General features: G+C 37.2%; 1 protein-coding gene across 3 annotated transcripts in view; it reads left to right on the forward strand.

Annotated features, from left to right (window-relative positions):
* The first annotated feature begins 582 nt into the window (after positions 1 to 582).
* Positions 583 to 27,742, forward strand: part of LOC133526339 (LIM/homeobox protein Lhx9-like) — a 39,800-nt gene continuing 12,640 nt past the window's right edge. Inside the window, exons 1-5 of one of the 3 annotated variants that reach the window (XM_061862916.1) lie at positions 583 to 1,571; positions 17,998 to 18,177; positions 19,127 to 19,261; positions 21,607 to 21,822; positions 23,331 to 23,473. In XM_061862916.1, the coding sequence (XP_061718900.1) occupies positions 18,098 to 18,177; positions 19,127 to 19,261; positions 21,607 to 21,822; positions 23,331 to 23,473 (574 nt within the window). In that variant the 5' untranslated portion in view covers positions 583 to 1,571; positions 17,998 to 18,097. Of the gene's footprint in view, positions 1,572 to 17,502; positions 18,178 to 19,126; positions 19,262 to 21,606; positions 21,823 to 23,330; positions 23,474 to 27,742 lie in introns of those variants that run through there. The other 2 variants (XM_061862908.1, XM_061862927.1) reach the window with 2 other exon arrangements.

The following is a 27,742-nucleotide window of genomic DNA, read 5'->3' on the forward strand; positions in this document are numbered from 1 at the left end:
AAACTTGCAAGTCTTTAAAGTCGAGTCGAGTCTTTTATTGAGTCTATTTAACAACACTAAAGGACAGGAAACTAAACTAACTAACTAGGGACTAAAGGAAGGAAGGGAGGAGGAGGAGGTTAAGGACTTCATCCACAGTTTTATAGTTTTGTTATAAATAACAGTTAAGAAAAGATGTGTTACTGTGTGATTTTAGGTACAGTCACATACTTTAAGTTAAGACACATCATACCGTTAGTATTAAAATTGTTATTTGTAAATATAGCCTTTGCACATAAGATGCTATAAATTGTTTGTTTTTGTTTACCAACATGCAATAGTTTGTGCCAATAGAATATATTCATATCATAATTAGAATAAGTAAACTGAACTGGACTGTGTATCTCGGCGAGGACTGTCGTGGAGGAAAATGCATGTTATACCTATGTGTAAGTTAGTTTTAATAGAACCTTATGTACATTTTACTCTGTTTGTTCTCCTAATTAATAAAATGAAATAAAATAGCAACCAAATTAGCTTCAACCTTAAGTAGTGTAACAATTAAAGTCCGCGACTGTACAAGAAATCCTAAATTTTACATGTGCATTTATATTTTTTGTCATTGAAGCATGATAATTCAAATCCTGGTAAGGGCATTTGTGGGTTTCCTGAGTTATGAATGTTCTCTATGTATTTAAATATTTCTCTATATCTATCTATTATGTATTATATCGTTGTCTAGTGCCCACAAACAGACGACCTTTTTGAACTTTCTGTGTGGCAAGGTCGATTTGTGTAAGATTTATTTATTTATTCGTAAACAAAATTCCCCTTGATAAGTCCTTATACTTCAGTCTTAACAAAAGACTTTACAAACAGATAACAACTTGAGTCTCGTTGGGCTTCATTATAAGAGTCTGAACCGAGTTGAGTCTTAAAGCAGGACTCGATTCTTAACCAACACTAAACTAGACAGCCTAGGTAACTCTTAAAACCTAACGCCGGCAAAATGCTGTATCGGTAACATCGAACGCTTAAATTAAATAAACAATACTAGCAAGGAACGCACCCAATTTGTTTGAGCACATCGATTTGCCCATCAAAACTGCAATGTATTCACTTAAGTTTGTATTGAAAATCCCTTCGAATAATATTTAAATCAATCACTCACAATTACAAAGAAAAAATGACCTAAACTGTAACAACTTAAAGTTAAAAATCGATTAAAACAGATTATCAATACGCCGTTATAGCACAGATTGTCATGTTTGAATTTCGAACGCAGCCGTATTCGAATACCGGTTTCATCTCGCTTCGCGCAACGATTTTTTTGGTATCGAAAGAGACGTCTGGCTTCTCGCAGTTATGGATTCGATTTGGACGCGCGGCGGTGAGCGTCCTGATTGGTTGACACGCAGCGTGGGCGGGGTTAACGTCTGGTCTTGGCCCCTTCAGTTTCAAAATCCGAACAGTGCCGCGCTCCTAACAGCTGAATGCGTATTGTATCGCGCGACGTTGCCAGTTCTGCAGGTAAATTTAAATTTACGAATTTGTGAAGTTTACTTTTGCGTGGCATATGAAAGTATGACTTGGTAAGTGTTAGTTTCATGTCATGAGAAAAAAATATTGGTCGATATTTCCTATTGGGATCTTATTTGATATTGATCTTGTTAGTCTCGTTAGTCAAATTTTACGTTGTTATGGCCGTCAGTATTTTTCGTAAAATATTTGATAGTAGGGAACTCCATAGTTTCTTATACACTAAATATACATTTATCAGTGTATGTATTTCTTGTCTGTCAAATGAATGTCATATATGAAAGAAAATGTGACTGAGGCCTCTAGTGCCCAGCCCGCGTAGCCAACATACCAATCGTTAATGCTCCGTAGCGTAGCGTAGTCATCTCTCTTTATCATTCTTCCATATTAGTGCGACAGTGACAGTTGCATTTCGTTCGTACACGTAACGATTGCCATGTTGGCTACATGGGCTTGGCTTGGATCGAACCAGCGTCTCCTGCGTTCGCGGCAGATGCCTCGACCACTCAGCCACCCGCTTCACGGCTGTTCCCAACCTCTTAAAGGCTTACGGCTTCTCATACAATACAAACATACATACAAATCAAAATATTTTCATACAAAACTTAATTTGAAAATAGTATCACAATGTCAACGAAGACGTTGGCAGCTGCATACCTATTATAATTTAATTAAGAATTCGTTATGATTCTAAATTTATAGACCTCAACTCAGTTTTACTTTACATGACTCTGCACTGAAGTCTCTTTAAGTCTTTTGATTCGTGAGTCAAGCATATATCACTGAATCGAGACTCAATAGACTCGAGCCTTATTAAGGGTTAAGAAGAACAACCTGTATATCTATCTATACGTATCTCATTACGTAAATTTGTCACCTACTTTTATGATTTCCAAACGTAAAATCCAACGTTAGTAAACGCTGATGTACACAAAAGTACAATTAAAGTTGAATAAAAGGATTTAGTTACATGCTTAGGATGCCATCTAGTTTTAAGATTATAAGACCTTTTCTAAAAGAGCTCAAAATGGTTTACACGCATTATAAATGTAATTTTGTTAAGAAATGAGGACTGCAAACAATGCTAAGGGCCCATTTTTAATGAATTGTAGTTTATTCTGATTAAAAATTCGATAAAATGTAGTAGACTTAGCTCCCTGTTCTGTACGATTTAAGCGAAACTTTCCTCTATGTCCTAACATCTACTGATTTACGAAGCCGTATGGTATTTCGTAACTGAATGGAAATTCACATAGGTAGTTTTTTTTTGGAGTTCCAATCGATATGAGAAGCTGTTCAAACCATCCAAATTTACTCTAAATTAACCACTTATTTCTAAAAATATGAGTCCAAAAAATAACCAATATATAGAAATATATATATACAGAAATTGCAAAAAAATTATACAAACCAATTCTCTTTCAATACTTCGTAATATCGCACTATTTAACGACAACCATGATCTTATCAACAATTTATACATTTGTTCGCGTCCATAATTCCGTCAAGTTCTTTAATATAAACTGTTACCAAATATCCCGTGAGATGGCGCTGTACCGGGATCGGCGATTTCTACATCACGCTATCGAAATGTTTATAGGGTTTGTATATAAGGGTTTGGGATTATTTATATTATATTGGCTTTATTTGTGACTGGTTGTTTGTCATAGTCAATCCTCCTAAAGTAAAGAGCGCCCCTTTGAAAGAGTTAGGAGTACATAGAACACTTCAATATTGTAATTTTATTTATTGATAAAAATAAGTTAGATGTCTAATACCAACGAAAGTCATATTTGTTTATATTATTTGCTACTTCTATTGGCCTTCGGTTCGCGAATAGCTAGAGTATATAGCTGTGGCCCTAGTGAAAAAGGGTACAAGTCTCTGGCAGCGCAGGTGTAAAGTGGTGTAAGTTCCACGTAACACTTATGCTCTTATACACCTAAACTGCCAGAGACTTGTACCCTTTTTCACTAGGGCCACAGCTATATACATTAACGTAAAACACTGCAAATAGAAATACTACAAATAGGTTTTAGTATTTTTAGCAGAACATCGCCCGAAGCTACGAGGGCCAAGGTTCCTATTACGCGGTTGATCTTGGGCTCCAGTCAGGTTGGGACTTATTTATAAATCTAAAATTGTAGACTAACGAGAGACAACGTTTGTGGGCCATATAGAGTTTAGTTAGTGTAGTAGACTTGAGTCTTTTGACTTTGAGTAATCTGTTTTAAGACTCGACTCAGTTTTTCAGGCTCATAAATAAATCTAAACTCGAGTTCTTTTCAACTTAATATTAGAGATTCGAGTTTTTTGTAGAGACTAGTCCTCTTCAGGCAACGCTAATTTTATTACAAAAAATCAAAATGAAGTGGGTATACCTAGACATAATTTATTGGTAATGAAATATTACAGGGGCTCATTTCTCGAACGGTATTAGAATGAGTAATATTATTAGTCCACGAACTGTCAAGTCATATGGATTACCATGGCAGAACACTAATATTATTAGTGTGTTGTCATGGAAACCCATACGATTTGTCAGTTTGTTATTAGTCTAATATCATTCGAGAAATGGGCCCCTGTCAAGTCATACGGGTTACCATTGCACCACACTAATAATATTAGACTAATACCCCTGGGGCCCATTTCTCGAACGGTATTTAGTCTAATATTATTAGTGTGTTACCATGGTAACCCATACGACTTGACAGTTCGTGGACTAATAATATTAGTCTAACACCGTTCGAGAAATGGGCCCCAGTTTGAAAAACGGGCCTCTAGTCACAATATTAAAAAACGTCACTTTACGATTCTTATCGTATATACCTAATATTAGACGTATCTTAGTTCGAACTGGGCCTTATTTTTCGTTAAACGCTAGCGTACATAGAGATGCGTATTTTTAGTATGCACGGACTGTCGCCCGACAAAAATAAACCTTATTCCAATCCAATAAGGTCCATCAATGATCAGTTAATGCCACTGCCTATAGGCACGAGTCTAACGGTTGTACAATTCCATTCCGATTCAGATTATTCAGCTAATCCGTTTCAGACAAACGCTCGGTTTGAGCACAATTCAAATGGAATTCCACTTGAATTTGCGTTTTAGGCAATTTTAGTACCATTCCTAAAATTAACACTAGAGTTAACGGTAATTCATGCACTTAGAATTAACCAGAATAGTACAGAGTAGCTAGAGTGACCAGATGTCCCGTATTTTACGGCATATTCCGTATTTTAGGGTAGAGAGGGTAGTGATGTCGGATGGCTTACGGCGCTGCGGGATGGCCACGGTGTCGGTTTTCGTCCGCACATCAAAGCGATGGTGTTAACGCATTTACACGTGGCCCATTCCATAGTGCGTGCTCTCAACCATCGCATTGTCATCTCGTTGCTCCAGCGCTGGGACATCGCGTAGAGGAGCTATAACTCAGTTTGACGACTGGTTTGGTCTAGTGGGTAGTGACCCTGCCTACGAAGCCGGTGGTCCCGGGTTCAAATCCTGGAAAGGGCATTTATTCGCGTGACGAGCATGGATATTTGTTCCTGAGTCATGGGTGTTTTCTATATATTTAAGTATTTATAAATATTTATATATTATATATATCGTTGTCTAAGTCTAGTACCCTCAATAGAAGCCTTATTGAGCTTACTGTGGGACTTAGTCAATTTGTGTAATAATGTCATATAATATTTATAGAAAAAAAAACCATAAAAAAATTGTAATTAAGCAAACATTGCCATTGAATTTAAGATTGTAATTATTTATACCTCATATCGAACAATAAATAAATACAAAAATGTCATCTATATCGGTTTCAACCATCCATGTCTACTAAAACCATCTACATAATATAACGGACACTTCTCTGAAAACCTCATCAAAATCGGTCAAGCCAAACGCGAGATAATTATAGAATAATATTAAAACATATAGGTCAAACAGAGAACCTCTTTTTTTAAGGCGGTTAAAAAACAGATTTTTTCCTAATTTTACTTTGTACTTCTCCGTGCTCGATCCGACATCGGACCGGACACTGTGATAACGCTCACAAAAATCGGAACAATAAACGGCACAGAAATCAAAAGTCACTAAACGATGGAATCGCCCACGATCGGGTGTAGCTTAATGAGAGCAATTAGCAGACACGCGGCTAATTACTGTACGTACGCGCAATAAAGCCGTAAGTCACAAGAACTCACCGTGTTTCGACGAAAAGGCCGTAAGTTAAAAGAACTGAGCGTGTGTCGACGGTAAGGCCGTAAGTTAAAAGACCTGAGCGTGTGTCGACGAAAAGGCCGTAAGTCACAACTGACCGTCGACGAAAACACCGTATGTCACAAGATCGTGTGTCAAGATGAAATTTATTGAAACATTTTTTTTTTGCTTCCTTTCGCTCTCCTGGAAACCAATGTATTATAATATGTATAAGTGGCGTATGATCAAACGTATTCTCATCCGACGATCGTCGGCCCGATTCTAAGAATGAGATACGATATCGATAAGTTCTGGCTTAGATAAGCTCTCACAGCTCGATTCGGGCAACCAATGTTAATAAATAAATATTATAGGACATTATTACACAAATTGACTAAGTCCCACAGTAAGCTCAATAAGGCTTGTGTTGAGGGTACTTAGACAACGATATATATAATATATAAATATTTATAAATACTTAAATACATAGAAAACACCCATGAATCAGGAACAAATATCCATGCTCTTCACACGAATAAATGCCCTTACCAGGATTTGAACCCGGGACCATCAGCTTCGTAGGCAGGGTCACTACCCACTAGGCCAAACCGGTCGTCAAATGTTACTTTGACGTTAGAAATATCGTAGATAGATCTTATTGGGATCACAGTGGAATCGAAATAAGCGTCAATTCTGACATGTCGTTTAGTTATCGATCTTTCCAAGATCTTAAACGTGTCTTAATCATTCTTCGAATCGGGCCGTGTGTAGTGGGCAGAGACCTTAAGAGGCTGTAAATATCTAAAGCGCGCACACTGTCTATTTGTATCGGAGTAAATGAGATAGCACTGTCGCATGTTACTGGGCCTGGGCAAGGGAATAATAAGAAAAATATTTAAATAAAAAAAAGTGGATTATTAGTGTAATATTTTACTCAACAGCGGTTTAGATATAAATGTTTTGAAATTGTGATTTTAATTGTAGACCCATAAGTCAAAACAATAAAGACATAGAACCGTTTAATTGTGATTTTAAGACTAATCTTTGCAATTATTTTCTATCGAGCCGATTTCGTTCAATCATGTATCGAGTACAACCACGGTCTTTGAAATATAATTAATATGAACATATATTTTTCTTACTTGACTAAAACAAATAGTCTTTCTTAAAAGACTGTTTAAGTAACATCAATTTCAAGGACATTGGGTGTTGACAGACATCTAATCTTGACAGTAAAGTGCCAACGATCGTCACTATTTTGATTTACTAGTAGATAAGCGAGTTTTACTTTTTAGCACTACACCTAATAAAACAAATTCCCCCGCCGCGTCTGTCTGTTTGTATGTATGTGCGCGATAATCTCAAAAATCCGTTTAAAGAGCCTGTGACTTGCAATCCGGAGGTCGAGGGTTCAAACTCCGGCTCGTACCAATGAGTTTTTCGGAACTTAATGTGAAGAAAAACATCGTGAGGAAACCGGGTTGGAAGGTCAGATGGCAGTCGCTTTCGTAAAAACTAGTGCCTACGCCAATTCTGGGGATTAGTTGTCAAGCGGACCCCAGGCTCCCATGAGCCGTGGCAAAATGCCGGGACAACGCGAGGAAGAAGGACGAAGAAGAATTAACGAATGAGAAAATGTGGCTTAACTGCAAAGTCTTGAAGAAACTTTTAGATCCATCTTGCGTTGGCGGCAAAACTTGCTATCGGTGCGAAAGATGAATTCTAATTTCAAAATCTCGCTGATATTGATTTTGTTGTAATGTGAATGAATTCAACTGAGCCCATACCTATAATACCCTCAACACTATTAATTTGAATCGGGTGTGCATAAAATCACGCGTTCGAGCCCCAGTCCCCTAGCAACGAGGGAGGGGCCAGAGGGCCTACCGCGAACCACGTTCTACGTGTTACCTCCCTATCACGCTTACGTACGAATTTACAAGTGCGACAGAGAGGCAACACGTCGAACGTGGTTCGCGGTAGGCCTCCAGGACCGGAGGCTGCGAGCCCTGCGACCCCGGCGGGACAAACGTGCCGCGGTGGTCGGGGGAAAAGCGAGGAAATATTGTTTATAGGCTGTGACGTGAATAGTTAAAAAAAAGCTTTCTGTGTGTAAAAGTGCGAATAAGTCTTGGATTTTATTTATTTATTTAAATATGAAACAAACGGTCATACAAAAAATATTATTACAGTTTCTTCTCTTAATCTAGACCTATAGTTTCCATGTTTGTTAAACATATCTTATTATTTTATTTTAAACGATTATTTTGCAAGTAGACTTCTAGAGATGGTGGCGAAAGCGCGAAAATCAGCGCGAAGAGCAGTTAAATTACGATGCAATATATATTAAAGTGCGAAAAAATCAGGGATATGAATCTGTGAACAGTAAAAACAATAACTGTATTGAAAATTGCGCGATAATATTGTATAAATAGCTGTGTAACGTGAACAATCAAAAGTGACAGTGTTATAGATATAAAAAGTGCAAAAAAAACTCTGGAACAGTTTTTAAACATTTGGATATTTAACAAGAAGATGCATAGAGATTGTGGAAAAGGCACGAAAATATAAAAAAGACGACATGTGGATGTAGGTAAAAAAATGTGAAAAAAAAAACATTAAAAGAGGTAGGTATTTGGTTTTTGAACAGTTAGAAAATTTGACTATTTCACAAATAGGCGTGATGATACTGGTGGAAAAAGCGCGAAAATATTGTTCAAAGTTTCGCAAAAGGTTAAAATTGAGAGGCTGTCAACACCCAATGTCCTTGAAATTGATGTTACTTAAACAGTTTTTTAAGAAAGACTATTTGTTTTAGTCAAGTAAGAAAAATATATGTTCTTATTAATTATATTTCAAAGACCGTGGTTGTACTCGATACACGATTGAACGAAATCGGCTCGATAGAAAATAATTGCAAAGATTGGTCTTAAAACCACAATTAAACGGTTTTATGTCTTTATTGTTTTGACTTATGGGTCTGCAATTAAAATCACAATTTCAAAACATTTATATCTAAACCGTGGTTGAGTAAAATATTACACTAATAATCCACTTTTTTTTATTAAATATTTTTCTTATTATTCCCTTGCCCAGGCCCAGTAACATGCGTCAGCTTGCTATCTCATTTACTCCGATACAAATAGACAGTGTGCGCGCTTTAGGTATTGACAGCCTCTTAAGTATACGAGTATGTCTAACTTGAAAAGTTGAAAAGGCGACTGGCACATAATAATGGAAAAAAAAAACATTCCATTTGAAAAAAAAACTACAACGTAGACACCTGGTGGTAAAAGCGCGAAAATTAAATCGATACGATAAATTTGTATATATCCATTATGTATATTGTTATTGTCAATAAATAGAATATTGAGTTATTTATAGCTACCAAAAAAAATCGATACGCGTAATGTGAGAATTTTTATTTTGTTTAAATTGTTGTAGTTTTTTTTTCGTCAAATTTTGATGAAATTTGATGAATAATAGGGTCCACTATTCTGTACATAATAAGCACAATTTCGCCGTACATGTTTAAAAAAATTATCCACTGAATTACAAAAAAACAACATTGTACATATTTTTGTCCCAAATAGGGAGTCCGTTCGTTCGCCGTTGGTCTCAAGTTTTTGAAAATACTGTAATTATTTTTACAGTACATATGGTGCTACTTTATAGCACTAGTGCTAAAATTAGCATATTACGTTACTGTGTCGAACATTTAAAGGGCCACTGTAAAACGTTGTACGATACATGTACGAATAGGCGTGCGAATTCAAAATTCGTGTCGATTCAAAACACTCCCTTCGGTCGTGTTTTAATTTATCGCCACTCGTTTCGAATTACCTATTTTTCGCACTTGTATCGTAATGTACTATAATCGCATTTTCAAGCACCGTGCAAAGGGTTAATTTTATTCTCAAAATAGACATAAAAAATCATATATGCTCTCTGTTATTTAAATCATAACCTCGTAAGGCCCAAGGTCCTACCTATAGGACTTATTCAGTTCGATGAAATTTAAATCATATTCAATTAGGACAGAGTTGCATTTGTTTTATTTCGTGCAATTTTCAAACAAAATAAAATCTACTGTATTCCGTGCACTATAGGTTCAAATTCCAGTGGCATATTTTGGATTTTTCATTTCTATGGCTGGGCCTTAAGAGGATAATTATGTTGCACGTGTTAGAAAATCCATGTTTATTTTCCGTAAAAGTAATTAAAACGAAAATGTTTTTAAATAAAAGCAAATATCTTTGTAATAAGAAGAATAGGGAATTTGAGTTTCAACATTACTTATTCTGAATTGAAAATATAACCTACGCTAGGCCCAATTCGTCTGAAACAGGGCAAAACATTTTCAATATTATACGTTTAAGTTGATAAAATGTCAGTATGTATGAAAAATAGTACATTACGATACAAGTGCGAAAAATAGAAAATTCGAAACGCGTGGCGATAAATTAAAACACGACCGAAGGGAGTGTTTTAAATCGACACGAGTTGCGAATTACCTATTCGCACATGTATCGTACAACGTTTTACAGTACATATGGCCCTTTAAATGTTCGACACAGTAACGTAATATGCTACTTTTCGCACTAGTGCTATAAAGTAGCACCATATGTACTGTAAAATATATTTTAGAGTAGGTACATATGGTGCGAATATTGGCATATTACGTTACTGTGTTGAACATTTAAAGGACCATATGTACTGTAAAACGTTGTACGATACATGTGCGAATAGATAATTCGCAACTCGTGTCGATTTAAAACACTCCCTTCGGTCGTGTTTTAATTTATCGCCACTCGTTTCTAATTTCCTATTTTTCGCACTTATATCGTAATGTACTATTAACTAAATTATTCGTAAAACTTTTGTCTTGTTTGTTATCGAAATTTCATTACTTAATAGGAATAAAAAACTCTAATACAAATAAACAACATTCTAATATTCCGTTAACACTAAACACCGTATCTAAACAATAAAAATAAAGTTTTTTAAAGTTTTTTCTGCGTAACCGATAAGAGACTTAACAACAAGCAACTTTATACCAACTTAAGTTAAAACGTCGTAACTGCCAATGAAATTTAGATTGAGTTACGCCATTTTTACCTCGTGTAAAAGAATAATAAAGCTTATCAGGCTGAAGTTAAATTTAATAACCGCAGTTTCCTACTTCGTGTTTCCGAATCGGTATTCGTAATAAAAAAAGCGGCCAAGTGCGAGTCGGACTCGCCCATGAAGGGTTCCGTACCATTTATGACGTATTAAAAAAAAACTACTTACTAGATCTCGTTCGAACCAATTTTCGGTGGAAGTTTGCATGGCAATGTATATCATATATTTTTTTTAGATTTTTCATTCTGTTATTTTAGAAGTTACGGGGGGGGGGACACACTTTTTACCACTTTGGAAGTGTCTCTCGCGCAAACTATTCAGTTTAGAAAAAAATTATATTAGAAACCTCAATATCATTTTTAAAGACCTATCCATAGATACCCCACACGTATGGGTTTGATGAAAAAATATTTTTTGAGTTTCAGTTCTAAGTATGGGGAACCCCCAAAATTTATTGTTTTTTTTTCTATTTTTGTGTAAACATCATAATGCGGTTCATAGAATACATCTACTTACCAAGTTTGAACAGTATAGCTTTTATAGTTTCGGAAAAAAGTGGCTGTGACAGAATCGGACAGACAGACGGACATGACGAATCTATAAGGGTTCCGTTTTTTGCCATTTGGCTACGGAACCCTAAAAACCCCGTCGAGATAATAGCTACAGCGTATTTTGTACTTTCACACTTTTTACTAAATTTAATTTGGTATCATTATTATAAATGGGTCATATACACATTTTATTGTGCGCGTAACTCGTTCGCGTCTTTCCTGTAGACATCGCAAAAAGAGATTAAAAAGGTACAGACGGGATACTTTTTTCAGTATTTGTGACTAAAATAAAAACGTCATATTGTTCCCGAGTCGTTAACATTTTTATATTGTCCACAGTAATTACGTTTTCCTAAAATGTGTTTTACCCAAATGAACCAGCTAACTTTATGTAATTTTTAAGCTATAATACTAATTAAATTTAAATATGGCACCTACATATTTAGTTAGTTCAGAAAGAAGAGTACTCTGTACGAGAAAAATAAATGAGAAAATCAAATTAAAACTCTTTTCGGCCCTGCGTGAAATGTGAATTATATTTGATTGCTGGGCCAACACTTATTGCAAATATTTACTTTCAAAGACGATGTTGTAATACATCAGAAACAAAAACATTAAAGTGGCATAAAAATCCGTTGGAAAATATTTTAAGATTTTTTACTTGCAAGTCTTTTACAAAATTTTATTAAAATTTAAATCATTTAATAAAACAAAACGTATTATATTCAAAATATTATCTTTCAGCTTTGGTATACACACGAAAAGGTTTGTTAAAAATATCAAGTTATAATTTTGGGCCCTTCGTAGGCCTTGTGCACAAATCACGCGAGCTTTTTTCGGCTACTTTTTGACTCCCCCAAGCGAACCTCGCGTGATTTGTGCACAAGCCCTTAACCTTTTAACGTTTTTCTCGATAGGAAGTTTATAAGGAGGAGGAATTATTTATAAAAGATTTTCCGCTCTCATCTTGTTTAGTTAATTAACATTTACGAAAAAATAAGCAAACCTTGCGAAAAAAACACGGAAATATAGCGAGAAAAAACTGTTTTTTAATAAAAATACAGCGCGTGTCGAAAACATCGTTTGAGGTTAATAAAACGAGGGTTATTTAAAAGTTATCGATTAATTAACGCGTTTGGTTGTTTTTACTGGCCCGGCCTCGTAAAACTATCGATTGCGCTAAAACGTCGTAAAACGTTATCAAATATTTATACAATTAGAATTCGATAGCGGTTTGTAAAAGTTTTTTTCGTTTTTACGGCCTTTTGATTGGCAGTCGATATTGTGAAATTATATTCGTTATACTTACGTGTTGTTACTGACTTTTAACTACCTAAACGTTGAAAGGTTTTAAATACTGCAATTTAAATGGCAACATATTTGTGACTTAAATTGCATATTAGAGGTCAGATTTACTAAAAAAATGTGCTCCTCCACATAATAAGGTTTGAAGGTTTAATTTCTAGTTTAAAACAGTGTTGAAATAGTCGTAAAAGCTTAATTCTAAGACAAAAATCAAAGAAATATAAGCACAGAGAATCGACCTTTATTTTGATGCGTTTACGTAGCAAATCCACAAAATGATTTTCATAAAAAAATATTAAAATACAAAAGAACACACCCTCAAGACGGTAAGTAAAATTATACCTATAATGATCCCCAGTAACAATAGTAAATTAAATTTCGTGTCAGTTGCCCAATTATAGTCGAAGCCAACTTTTTTGTTGTTTTTTTCCGACAGAGCCAAGAAGCGTGTCCAACGCGCTAGTGATATAATTAATTATTTTCCTATGAATGTTTCCAGCAATGCTCATTGCTACCTTTCTAAAAAAAAGATCATATCTTCATTAAAAACAGGGCGTGTACGTATAAAATTCCAAATGTAGTTATGACCTTTTTCATATTGGTGCGTTTTGCGTGGGGTCGCCTTTAAAACGGATTATTTATAATTAGGGCTTTTAAAGTCCGGAAAAATAATGACGTATGTGAGAAGTTTTTGTGTTATGTGTACTTAAGTTATACTTAAATTGAGCATGTACTTTTGGCTGTAATTTACGATCTCAGTTACAATTATTTACCTAATGTACTTTAGCGTGTAGCTGCGCTCTCTCGGAAAGGTTTCCACGGAAGACCAGCGTCGAGATCCTTAGGTGGTATCTTGACATTAAGATGAGTGGAGACCTTTTCAGTGACGCTTAATAATAAATGGATTCTGTCGTCTCATGTATTTCCTAAACTTAAGCGTTTTCTGAATAAATTTCTTTTATTTTATTCTATTCTAATGTTAGTTTACGACGTTCAGTGTTATACATTTTATTTTAAAGTTAGACAGAAAAGAAACTGTTAATTCATTAATAACGCTTTCGAGCAGGAGTCATATTTAAAATAAATAAATAATTATTTGGGGAGAATCTTATACAGATCGACCTAGCCACAAATATACATACGTATATAGATAAATACATACTTATACACCGTGTTTTATTGAATTCCGTTAACTTCTGGGTATTGGTAAGTACGTTTAAGGAAACTACATGACATAGTTAATTTTCCTTTGAAAAAAATTTTTGTATATTTTTTTTACATTTTTTTTTTGTTATAAAAGTCATAAAATGTTGCATATAGCGTTATTGTTGCACGGGCATTACATTTATCTCAATCAAACAATTGAAAACTGTGACATGTCAATGTCATTTCGAACATCGATCGTCCGAGATAGTACTTACGTTTAGTAGCAAATGTATTAACCCGTACTAAACACTAATCAATATGTGAACGGACCCTAAGGTAAGTGTACACACTCGTGAGGGTTTTATAAGATAAAAATAAAATATTGATTATCTCCGAAATGGAGTTAATTAGAATACCGGTGTCTTTGAGAAAGTTACTGCACCATTGAAATTAACGCAAATCAAAAAAAAACACGGTGTATACATAGAACATATCCATACCAACAAATATCTGTGTTCATCACACAAATAAATGCCTTTACCGGGATTTGAAAACGGGACCATCATCATTAGCGAGAGAAGAGAATTGGCCACCACATCTATAGCAGATGATTGTTGCAGCGTCGGGTAAAATCAGGTGTTGCGGGGAGGTTGATTGCAACGTCTGCGATGACTGAAGAGTCCAATACCAGAGCGGCATCTTCTGCCACAGCAATCACAAACATGACGAGAGTCCAAGGGAGGAGGTCTAGCAGCGCGGAGTCTTTTCTGCCTAAGGTTCTCTAACCAGCCCTTGTCATGCTTGTCTACACCCGCTTTGAGATCTCGACGCCACTCTGGCCTCATTTCAGCCTGAGATTCCCAATTGTGAGGATGAATATCGAAGCAGATCAAGTCCCTCTTGCAGCAGTCCTTGAATCTAAGCTTAGGGCGTTAACCGGCCTCCTAGCGTTTGCATCATTAGCAGTGTTATATTATAATAATTCATAAATCGCTATATATCGATAACACTTGAGTCGATATTTAATAAACCACAACAAGGCTTTTGGCTAAGGAAAAACCACCCCGTATTGGCTTCTGCAAAGCATTGAATTTAATAATTAATGAAATCCTCGGCCAACGGTCATATGTATTGTATGGACTGACGTTTATCTGACATGGCTATTTGTACGTAACGTTCAAATGGTGGTGGTTATATGTATTGTATAGACTGAAGTAGCCATGTCAGATAAACTTCAGTCTATACAATACATATAACCATTGGCCAAGAAATTGACAACTGAAGACGCCTTGTCTGTAATTTTCTGCACGAAACAGTCGCCGGACGATATCGGCCTGTCAGTTATTCGTGATTGTCAGCTTTTGCGAATAACCGACAAGCCGATATCGTCCGGCGAACTGGTGATCAGTGGGTCCCTTTAATCTCAAAATTATAAGACGCCTGTTTGTCTCCATGGAAAGAAAAATAAATTAGTCTCTACAACCGAAAGTCCGCAATATGGCGAAGGCCAAAAAAAATCATGTCGAGTTCATTCCGTTTTTAGTTGAGTTTTTAAACAGTTCGGAATGAAGAATGCGCCATAATATTTCAAAACATTAATCTACCTTCACCAGTTGGTTATTGACAAGTTGATTTATATCACATATCTATAAGCAAATATATTTATTTTTTAAATTTTAATATAATAGTTTCAATAAGTAGTTAAGTTTTTAATAGTAAGAAGATTATTCAGACTAACTTGAAGTAACTTAACAAGATGGCGTTTATACGAATAAATATTTATAATACTCCTTTTTCCATATAATACTGGTAACTTATTTAGCATATCATTATTCCATCCTTCTGTATACAATGGGAATAATACTTATATAATTCATACGTACCTACTGAAGCAGACCTAAAAATAAATAAACAAATTTCGGTAAAAACCTTAGCATAAGTTGTCGTTTACGTCCTTTTTTAGAAGAATCTAAAAGAAATGAGTCAAGTTGCAACTTAAGTGCCAATCGTCTGAAGGTCTCTTTTTCCAGTAAAGGACACATATCTTATGAGTCCATAGTTTATGCTGCCTCTCGCAGTCAAAGACAATGGAATGTTTTTTTTTCTTTTTTTTTTTGAAGCGGGCCTATGGTAATACCGGGCGTTTCAAGTTATATGTTGGGTTGGATTTCTATAGTTATATCATCTGTATGTTTATATCTATTCATTGACCGAGCGAAGCGAAATTCGCCGTTTCAGTTTGGGAAAAAATACATTCGTATGTCCGTCCGGCTGTCTGTCCGGATGTTCTCCTCTTTAGGTCGATAATAAATCGACCTAGCCGCAAACTAAGGAAAACTTGTACTATTGGTACTAGGCGACTATATACATACGTACATATATAAATAAAAACATACTGATATACATATAAAACACCCATTACTACGGAACAAGTATTGTGTGAATTCATCACACAAATAAATGCCCTCACCGGGATTCGAACCCGGGACCATCAGATCAGTGTTGTCACATCTACCAAATTTTCGGTAGATCTACCTATTTTGCCTGCTTTCTACCTATCTACCTCCCTCGGCCTGAAATCTACCTATTTTTCAAAATGGTACAATTGTAAGCAATTCTCAATACATGTGACGGAACATTACTTAATTTCTACCGAATTTCGATTCGATTTAATGAAAGCTTGCCAAAGAAACAGATTATACAAGCAGGTTTATTACCTACAAACAATGGAAATCCTAACTTTTGTTTCAATTTCTTTAATAAACACGTGTACTAACGTCACAATATTAAAAACTTATAAATAATTCAAAACATTTTATACACATTTTTAATCATAAAAATGTACTTCTATTAAGTGGTAGATCTACCTATTTTTCATTTTAAACTCTACCCATTTCTACCTATTCTTGCACCCTGTTCTACCATTTCGCCAAAATTGTATGTGACAACACTGCATTAGATTCATAAGCAAGTTGATAAGAATTTTCATAGTTGAAAAAAAAAACTGAGTTGAAATATCTAACTAGTATCGAGTAAGCGGCTAAGGCTTAGTTGGTCAGAGTTGTTTTTAGTGATCCAAAGGGTCGCAGGTTCGAATCCCGGTCAATGTTACCATTATTATTTCAATAAAATTGTAATATATATATATATATTCGACGACCGGTTTGGCCTAGTGGGTAGTGACCCTGCCTACGAAGCTGATGGTCCCGGGTTCAAATCCTGGTAAGGGCATTTGTTCGTGTGATGAGCATGGATATTTGTTCCTGAGTCATGGGTGTTTTCTATGTATTTAAGTATTTATAAATATTTATATATTATATATATCGTTGTCTAAGTACCCTCAACACAAGCCTTATTGAGCTTACTGTGGGACTTAGTCAATTTGTGTAATAATGTCCTATTAAAAAAAAAAAAAAAATCGCTACTGGAAAAATGTTACAAAGTAGTTTATGTAACTACATACATACACTGTTTTATCAACACTTTACACAGATGTGACGTGCCACGGGTAGAAGAACCTTATGGCGGTTGGCGCTTACGCTGTTATTTACGACGCTCCAATACTAATGCCATGCTATGCAACGTAAGCGCCAACCGCCATAAGGTACCTTTTACCGTGGAACGTCACATATTATTAGCTCTCTATAATGTGTTTAGGAACTCAACAAAACTTCAGGTCGACGGATACTAGAAATGAGCTCAAATTAAAATCCTTTGTTTTTCAAACTCATGAATATGAATATTATAGAAGGTAGAGGCAAGGAACAGAATCTCCTTAGGCAGAACTGTTGCAAAAGTGTGCAGCTGTCAGCTATAAATAATAGTTCCAAATCTTTCCAGAGTAGCGTGTATGATTAGATTTTTTTCTCAAGTAGCAAGTAGTAGGTCTTGTAGCGCCACCTATTTATGCTTTTTTGTCGGACACTTTTTGGTATATGGAGATTCTGTTCCTTGCCTCTACCTTCCAGATTGAATCATTATTTTCAAAGTTACAAAATTGATTGTAACAAAACAGTTAATTATTATGCTGGCCGTAATTTGCAGCTTTTGGACACATCGACATCATAGAAGGTTTAAGATATGAGTGTAGACAAAAGTTTTTTTGAAACAATTTAAGTAAAATATTTATAAGGACCTTTCGTTCATCCAGGACCCAAGACAATATGGCCGACTCGACCGCATCTCCGCCAGGCCTGAACCTTGTTATTTGAGACATAGAGTCCAAACTCCAACAGCCCAAGCAAGAAGCGATGCTGAAGGACAGAGACTCGGTGGGGTCGCCGGGGGTGCCCGACGAATGCGCGGGGTGCGGGGGGCGGATACAGGACAGGTGAGGAAGGGCTTAAGCGACATGCGAATGTATGGCGCTTATGTCTACAACTAAGTGTTCAACATGCGTTCTGTTAGATAACCCAGGGTAAAATGGAGTGTAGGCGACGAGCTTTTGTATGGCGGTTATATGTAAATGTTCTATATGGGTTTTGTCAGATATTGGTCTGGCTAAATTGGAAGGGTGTAAGCGTCATACACGCCTTACGTAGACCTAAATCACAAAACAGATAGGTACAGAAGTCAATCACATATATGTACTTCACTTTTCATACCTACGCTCGGCGGTCGCTCTAGGGTTGTCAACTATGGCTTATGCACTGAAAACTATCTTGTTAGTGGCCCTCGTATCTAGTTGTTTAATTATTTTTGAGAATGAAACGGAAAAAATGGAAATATAAACTAATAATAACTAAAATATTAATTTTTAACAAGCAGGAACGTCTGCGAACGATGCTATTAAGCTTAGAAATAATTGAAAAGGGGGCGTCCATAAATTACGTGAGATGATTAAAGGGGGGAGGGGGTCGAGTCAAATCTCATCTAATCTCACGTTGGGGAGAGGGGGGGTCTCGACAAATATCACGCAATTTATTCTCTGATTGAAACAAAAAAAAATTATACTATTTTGGTCCATTTAATCCAAATTGTATGTACATGCTTAAACTAGTCGTAAATAAAAGCACGAACCAAATTGTTTTTTCTTTTTACAATAAACAATCAAACGCGTTTACGTAATAAACCCACATTCTGAAAAATCTCACGTGAGATTGGGGGACGGGGGAGAGTCAGAAAATTGAAAAAAAACACCTCACGTAATTTATGGACGCCCCCAAAGTGGAAAAATTACTGACTTGGGTGAGACTTGAATCTACCTTTTTATTATACTATCTTTCTCTCTACCTTTTTATAATACTGCCCCTCGACTGGCCAACCTGTCCTGTCCACAGGTACTACCTGGTGGCGGTAGACCGTCAATGGCACGGCTCCTGCCTCCGCTGCTGCGAGTGCCGGCTGCCGCTCGACTCGGAGTTAACTTGCTTTTCCCGGGACGGCAACATCTATTGCAAGGAGGACTATTATAGGTAAACTGATACAACTATAAGTCTAAGGCTGTCTTCATACTCAGGCGGAGAAGAGAGGAATCAACCAATTGCATTCATTATAATCTAGCCAAGCGACACGATCTATTTTAGGTGATCCCGAACGACTCCTGTCATCTCCGCCGCGTCGAAAAGGCATCCTTTGCTGGGTTCGGCGAAAAATTTATGTCATGATTCATGATTCATTGCATATGTGTCATTTACGAGGACGGGAGCATTAAACCGCAATGTCATGTTATTAAAGGTTATTTTTGATAAATCGGCGTCATCGTGGATGACACGAACTACATGTTCAGAACAAAATACACAAAACAACAACACAACACAATACAAAACGGTACATATTAAATGAAATACTGAGTGAATGTGATTTGAATAAGTCTGGCAAACCAGTTTGTCAATACTGTTAAGTATAATAGTCAGTGATCGGAACTATGGGAGTAAAACTTTAACAAAACTTGTTAAGCGGACATAAAATAGTGCATACATCCCTAAAAATATTCATGTCCATAGGGATAGGAATAGTATAGTACTTACAGCCATAAAAATATTTACATTCGTAGATATTCGAATATTTTTAAGGCTATAAGCACTCTTTTTACGTCCGCTTGATAAGTTTTGTTAAAGTTTTACTCCCATAGTTCCGATCACTGATAATAGTAAAAGGCGCGAAATTGTAAATCAGTAGCTATGGAAGATCGACCCTAAGTACCAGTTTTTCAAATTACGGCTTTTTATATATACAGAGAAAATTGGTTTTCCAGACTATTTAATACATAAAAAAAAATAGCTACTCGAAGAATGTATTTGATTTTTTTACATTTGCAATGCGAAATTTAAGCTTAAAAGCGAAAAAATGCGAATTGCGAAAAAAGCAGTGCGATTTAATTTGTTAATGCTTACTGAAATATAATATTACCAATGTTTTAATTTGGATTTCCATAGGTAAAATACTCCAGGGTGCCTAGCCAAGTTGCCAATTGTTCCCTCCGTAGTGAACGCAACGGTAATCTGTCTATATGACTTACATATTAGTGCCACATTAGCGTACAGCGAGAACGATTGGCATCTTGGCTAAGCACTGCACGACTCGGCAAGGGAACCTTCGGCATATTTCCGAGACATCTTCAGGTGTGGTAGGGGATGCGGAGATGCGGGTGCGTTCTCAGCATGTTTGGCAAGTCTAAACACCTTGGTATGCCTGAGAATGCCTCGGCATTTCCAAGCACGCTTCGGCATCACTGAAGACGCCTCGGCATGTCTGTGGACGTCTCGGCAATATGCCGAAGGATCCCTTGCCGTGCCGTGCCCATAGTGAGCGCCTTAGGTAGCTTACCTAGACTAATTATTGCAGTGTTGCTCTACAATTACTTTGTGCATGTCCCCTATATACAGAGGTTGAAATCGTTATATTTGGCTATACGCTAAAGGGTGGATATGGAGGTCATACTAAACAAATTTTACTATTGGGCAAACCCGAGACAAAACCTATCATACATTTTGGTGAATCACATGTCACTGAAACAGCTGGTTTTTTTTCTTGATTTCGGGATTGATCCCATAGTAAATAAGCCACATATTCGCCTCTCAGTATATGCTCACACATAACAGTTTTTGTACCTATGATTCGCCTGTCGGAAAGCTAACACCTGTTTGCGTGTTGTTTAATGATTGTACCATCGTCCACACTGTTGATCTTAAATCTTATTGGAAGGCTATAAGGTTTACCGATGTTGAGTTACGGGCGTTTCTGTACCCGCGACCCTACCTGTCAGAACATGACATTTTGACACGCGCCCCGTAAGATAATATTGCAATTATACCATATGCTATGCTTCAAATATTTACTTCAAAAACTTCTGTATTTTGTACGCTTCGTTCAGAGTTAAATTAGTATGTATAGATAAACCTAATTAAATGTAACTTTTTCCACATTTAATCCAAATGCCGTTGCATTGTGCCATATACGAGTAAATTTCAGTAAATAACAACTTTTCCTTAAACCACTATATCATGGTAACGCCAAAATTTCAACTAACTTCGCTAATTATAAGTTCAGTTCGTTTCTCACACTTTGATACGTATATTTGCAGTTGAACGCTCATAGAAACTTAAACTTTCCGTAGTATAGTCTGTCCTGTGATAAGAATTAACCTAATTAGCTCAGTATTTTCTCTATATGCATCCATGTATCCAATAGGTTAGCATTAACAGGGATACTTTGACTTTGTCTCTACGGTTGAAACCATTTCTTATATGTAAATTCTCCCCACCGTCCTTTTCTCTCAAATTTACGCCGCTAGGTCAGCATTTTTCGATTGTTCCAGAATGTTCTGCGTGAAGCGATGCGCGCGCTGCGGCGCCGGCATCACGGCCAACGAGCTGGTCATGCGGGCAAGGGACGCAGTTTACCACCTGACGTGTTTCTCTTGTGCGGCCTGCGGGAGTCTGCTGTCTAAAGGGGACGTGTTCGGGATGAGAGACAACCTGGTCTACTGCCGGCCGCATTACGAGCAGGAATATGATGATGACAGCGTCTATAGGTAAGTGAAGCGTCGCGGCGCTGGCATCTCTGCTAACAAGCTGGTCATTATTATTATCTGATGGTTTTATTGGAAAAATAAAATAAAAACCAGGGTTACAAAGGTAACATTAAAATTATAGTCATAGTTTAAGATCTGAGTTTTATAGCCATTCCCTGGCATCCGCAGTTACCGCGTGCAGTTCTTTCATGCCTCCGGAAAAGCATCTCATGGGGCATTCCTTCACGATGTGCGTGGTTGTCTGGTCTGGCGCGCCACAGTCGCAGTTTGGTGAGGGCTTATAGCCCCATTTATGGAGATTATGGTTGCAGCAGCTGACATCGGTCCTGATTCTATTTAGTGTAACCCATTTCATGTCTCATCAAGCCCGGGTGGTTTTTTGTTGGGTGCATAACGGCGATGGAAAGCTGGTTATGAGAGCCCGAGTTTACAACCTGACGTACTTTTCTTGTGCGGCCTGTGAAAGTTTGCGACGTCTTTGGGATGAGAGACAATTTGGTGTACTGCCGGCCGTATTAGGAGCAGGATTTCGATGATAATAGTGTTTATATGCGTGCGCTCTTTATTATTAGACATTCACGATGTATCCAGGGTTTTAGGTTTATCCAACATTATCCAAGAAAACCTACTAAACCTACCCTAAAGAAGAATCTAAACATTACAACAACCAGTCCTCTTTCTACAACCGACTTGCTCCTTGTGTGCAGCCTGTGGGGGTTTGCTGTCTAAGGAAGATGTGTTCGAGATGATGAATAATTTGATAACTGCCAGCCGCATTATGAGCAGGATTATTATCACGATACCGTTTATAGGTAATTGAAAATGTATCCAGGATCTATCCAAAGTTATCAGTATTTTCCAAGGAAAGATATATGTAACGAACGGGATCAGTTGAGTTCTCATTTAACGGCTCCTATTTTGCTGTGGCATTATGAACAGGATTACGAATTACGATGATGATATTATGTACAGGCATGTACAGGTATCCAAGATTTATACAAGTTTGTCCAAGATTTACACCTTCCCTAAGGATCTCAACAACAACCAGTCCCCTTTCCTTCCACGTTTACGTGTTTTGCCCATGAAGGACAACCTAGTTTACTGCTTAATCAAAGATTATTCAAGAGTATCTACAAGAAGCATTTGCAGTCGTTGTAATGACATGAATGATCGGGTATAACGTCGTTTGCATATATATCAAATGAAATACTTCCACAGATGGAAAGCTCTTCGCCGAAGATCTCACTACGATCGATAGTTCCCTGACTTCAATCAGCGGCTTCCATTTCGAGGGCTTCCATTTTACCGTTATTATATCATCATCTTCCTCGCGTTGTCCCGGTATTTTGCCACGGCTCATGGGAGCCTGGAGTCCACTTGACAACTAATCCCCAAAATTGTTCTAGGCACTCGTTTATTTTTGCTAATTATGTATTGTTATTATATGTTTAAATAAAATGAAATAAAATTTACGATGTCCTTATAGCGCGAGTTTTAAATGTCCCCAGGTGCCAAGAAATGGACAGTGAAGGCTCGCCCTCCCAGTTCTACGGCGGCCCGAGCCAAAAGGGGAGACCTAGGAAGAGAAAGCTCGCCCAGTCGCCTGACGACATGCAAGTTCAGACCATGAGGATGGCCAGTACGGCGCTAGGTTAGTACCAAAGAGGGAAAGGGAAAAGGAGAGATCTAGGAGTTCAGCCAGTATGGAGTTAGATTAGTAAAAGGGTGAGGGGGAGTGGAGACTGGGGTTAGAAAGGGAGACCTGCGCGCCTAGCCAAGATGAACAAACAAAACACACGAGACACAACAACAACGACGAACAAAACATACGAACCACGAACGTGTACGAGAAACAAAATGTAACTCTATTTGTCTCTATCGCTATGGAAGAGTGATAGAGAGGCAATAGCGTTTCGTTTCGCTTCCTGATAACTGTTGTCATCTTGTCTAGACCCTCAGTGTAGAATAAAGGGGCCCACTGATTACAAATTCGCCGGACGATATCGGCCTGTCAGTTATTCGCAAAAGCTGACAATCGCGAATAACTGACAGGCCGATATCGTCCGGCGAACTGGTAATCAGTGGGCCCCTTTAGAGCTAACTTCCCTTAGAACTTTCGAATGCTATACGATATACCTATACAAAAATGTCATTCGCAGATAAATCTATCAGACATTTCCAAATACTGCGCATTTCTTTAGCATAAGTTTAGAATCCGAGTGAACCGGCCGCCGTGCAGCCCAACCCACAACTTTAATATCGAGACCCTAGCTCATAATCATTCTAATCTTATAGTTTTCGGGTGCCCTTGCGGATACACTTCGATCCATAGGGATCTTTTGTGTAGTTGCCCCGTTAGAAAATATCCGTCAGATACTCAAGAGCTTTTTTGACCGTCTCCATGTGCCGTATGATGGAGCTCATGGGTAGCATTTTGAATTCCTTTGGTTCCAGATAGCCTGCTCCAAAGTTCTTCATTATTTATCTGGTGAGGGCGTGACATTCACACGTTACGTGTATTACTGTCTTTTCCTCTTCGCCACAAATTCGACAGTGTTGTTGTCGGAGTGTCCCATCCTGGCCAAAACTCCTTTGACCCCGTAATGGTCCGTAAACACCCCTGTTACAATTTAGAGTTGTCTTTTGGTAAGTTTCCATAGCTAGCATAGCATAAAGGTGCGACCAGACCGCAGCTTAAAAAACGGTCACGATACGGAATCGCAGTTACGCGTCGTATGCGTACCGTTTTTGACGCATGCTCCCCACACCGCTGCTTAAAATACGCTGACGTACCGTAAATTGATCTGCGTAAAAATCGCAAAAAATATTACACGGAGATCTTATGGCAGACACCACACCGGTGACGTAAAAGACGCAAAGATTTGCGAACAAAAAAGATTCGCGTAAAGCACGTCACTGCGATTCCGTACCGTCACCGTTTTTTAAGCAGCGGTGTGGGGAGCATGCGTCAAAAACGGTACGCATACGACGCGTCACTGCGATTCCGTATCGTGACCGTTTTTTAAGCTGTGGTCTGGTCGCACCTTAATTTGTTGTAATTAGTACTGTAGTGCACAGACATAAAGTAATCTAGTAGAACTAGTATCGATGTAGGCCCACTTTCTCATATAACAATATCGGAATTATCAATATCTTTATTCAATTCAATTAGTATGATTTCTTATCAGAAGTAGGTACCTATTGAATTCGGAATGGATATGTGATTTGTTATGTTAGGTATTTATATTTGTGACATTGACTATATCTTCGGAATGCATCTTTTTTGCATTTTCCAGTTCTCTATCCTTTCGTTTTAGCATATTTATAAATTAGTTGCGTGTCTGTTTAGGACTTCTTGTAATGCTCTTATCATCTTTTACACACTTCTACTAGGTACCTACATTGAACTATTATTACTACGTATAAAACTGGCACAGACAACTAGTATTTTACGCCATGAGTTGTTTTGACAGCAAAGCATAGAAGCGGAGCGTGAGTCGGACCTGACCGCATAAGCGCCATGAATTTGCGGCGCTTACTACGTTTTGGCCGCGTGGTACAGTTTGCGAATGCAACAGTTTCATTGTTTGCTATGGCTACTCTACATTAATGGGTAATTGGGTACCTAAATTATGCACAAGAACATGACATGAACTTGGACGTTTTTGTATGAAATCTGTTTTCCGCTCCTAATTCTAATAATACAAAATACCACAGCCAAATAACTAGACCCTACTCATAGTTTTGTGTTTCTGCCGGTGAGTAAGGTTGCCAGAGCTCAATGAGGGGAGGGAGGGTTGATAGGGTCGGCAACGCGAATGTAACTCCTCTGGAGTTGCAGGTGTACATAGGCTACGGAGACTGCTTACCATCAGGCGGGACGTATGCTTGTTTGTAGTATTAAAAAAAATAAAAGTCAAAAAAGTCTAACGTAGGGACATATAGCTGTGGTTATAATGTATATACTTATCCAGAGAGTAAAATGAGGACTACATTTGTATGAAAAGGTGATTTCGCGCTCCACTTTTACTCCGGTTCATGCAAATTTTCCAACATCACGGTTTTTACGTTTCTCCAGCCTAGTTCCTTCAGATTATTAAGCAAATCCTATCTTATATCTTCAACTCTATTATTCAAAATGAAAAAACTCTATGATGAAAAAATAAAAATAAAACCAACGCCGCCAACGAAACAACTAGAACATCGTCTAGATGTCGCTTAAAATTTAGCAGAAACCTCAAAAAGGAAAATCGCGCCCCACGTCCCAGATGTCAATTCATCCCATCTGAACCTACTAATGAATAGACGACACACTCCCAAACATACAACCATCCTCTTCCAACGCTCAGCTGATCCGTTTGGGCGAGGAGTACGGGTATAGTTTACGTTGGTTCTAGGCTGTTTCGGGGTTATTTTTCATAGCTCGTCATTGAGAGCGACCTGATTAAGCCTTGGGAAAGTTATTTACCGTTATGGCGTTTGATTGTGGAATTTTTTGTCGAAATATAATTGGTTGTGAAAATATGTTTTTTTGGATTTTCGACAAGTGATTTACTGAAATAGTTGAAGTTGTGATATCTATTTTTCTTTATTTTTCATAGCGAATTCTTCGTAAGAGTCCCCAGGAACCGCTCTCTAAAACAACTAGCTAGATTGCTCTGAAACTTTGTACTCACAATAGGAGAAGGTATATCTATGGCTGTAATTAATTTATGTAGCTTCAGATACTACCTATAGTAAAAAAATACAGCTAATTTAAGTTTTTTGTTTTTGCTCTTATTCGTTAGTTTTATAAGCTGGAGCTATATAAACTAATTATAAGACTAGATATACCTCATGTCATGTGTAAAGTTTCATTACAATCCAACACATAGTTTTAAAATGGGTGTTTTCTATGTATTTAGGTATTTATAAATATTTTTATATTATATATATATCGTTGTCTAAGTACCCTCAACACAAGCCTTATTGAGCTTACTGTGGGACTTAGCCAATTTGTGTAATAATGTCCTATTAAAAAAAAAAAACAGAGAACGACACTTTGTATGGGAAGTTTGTTCGACCGAGCTTCCCGGGGACCCTTAAGAACACGTTCGGCACACATATCTAAGAGTCTCACGAACCGCCGCCACCATACAATCGATGATACACTCTTATTTTGAAACGACATTCCGAAATTTAATAAAGTCATACCAAGATAAGTTGTCAGCGATTTTGACAGACCAGACTGTTCAAGTGTTATTTTAAACGTCAAACTTCTGTTAAATTATGACGTTTGACTTAACACTTGCATACGATGGGCTATCTAAATGGCTGCCAACTTAGCTTGGTCTGTCTCTATAAGTTAAGTCAATATTCATGATAAGTTTCATGTAATTTGGGTAAATCAACTTTTTCTTGTCTTCTCCAAGAATTGCCCTAAATCATTATTAGTTCAACTTTTGTAAATTTTAATCGGGTTAAAAGGAAAAAGATGCTTAATATATATGCCAGATCCGGCAGAAATAATAAGGTTTTATTATACAATCAAAACAATATACTTATACAAATTTACGCAATTGTTACGCAGTAAATAATTTTACTTAACGACTTTAAAACGATCTCTACTATAGTTGACAAATAGTAGTATCCGCAATTCGGACCGGTACCCCTAGTGTAAATAAATTCGATTTCCAAACGTGACGTACGCGTTTGCGTTTAGTCTCATTTTGTATTGGATTTCGAAAGAGCGCGCCAAGCCGGACGTTTTGGAAACTCAAAATCCTATACAAAATGAGACTTAACGCAAACGCGTTCGTCATGTTATGATGTCGATCAAAGTTACACTAGGGGTACGGATCTTACAAAGTTTTTTTTACAAAAAAAGTTGACGATTAAACTGTCAATTGATGTTCGTTAATTCATTAATTTCGTATCATTT

Source organism: Cydia pomonella, chromosome 1 (genome assembly GCF_033807575.1).
Source record: "Cydia pomonella isolate Wapato2018A chromosome 1, ilCydPomo1, whole genome shotgun sequence".
Classification (NCBI taxonomy): Eukaryota; Metazoa; Arthropoda; class Insecta; order Lepidoptera; family Tortricidae; genus Cydia; species Cydia pomonella.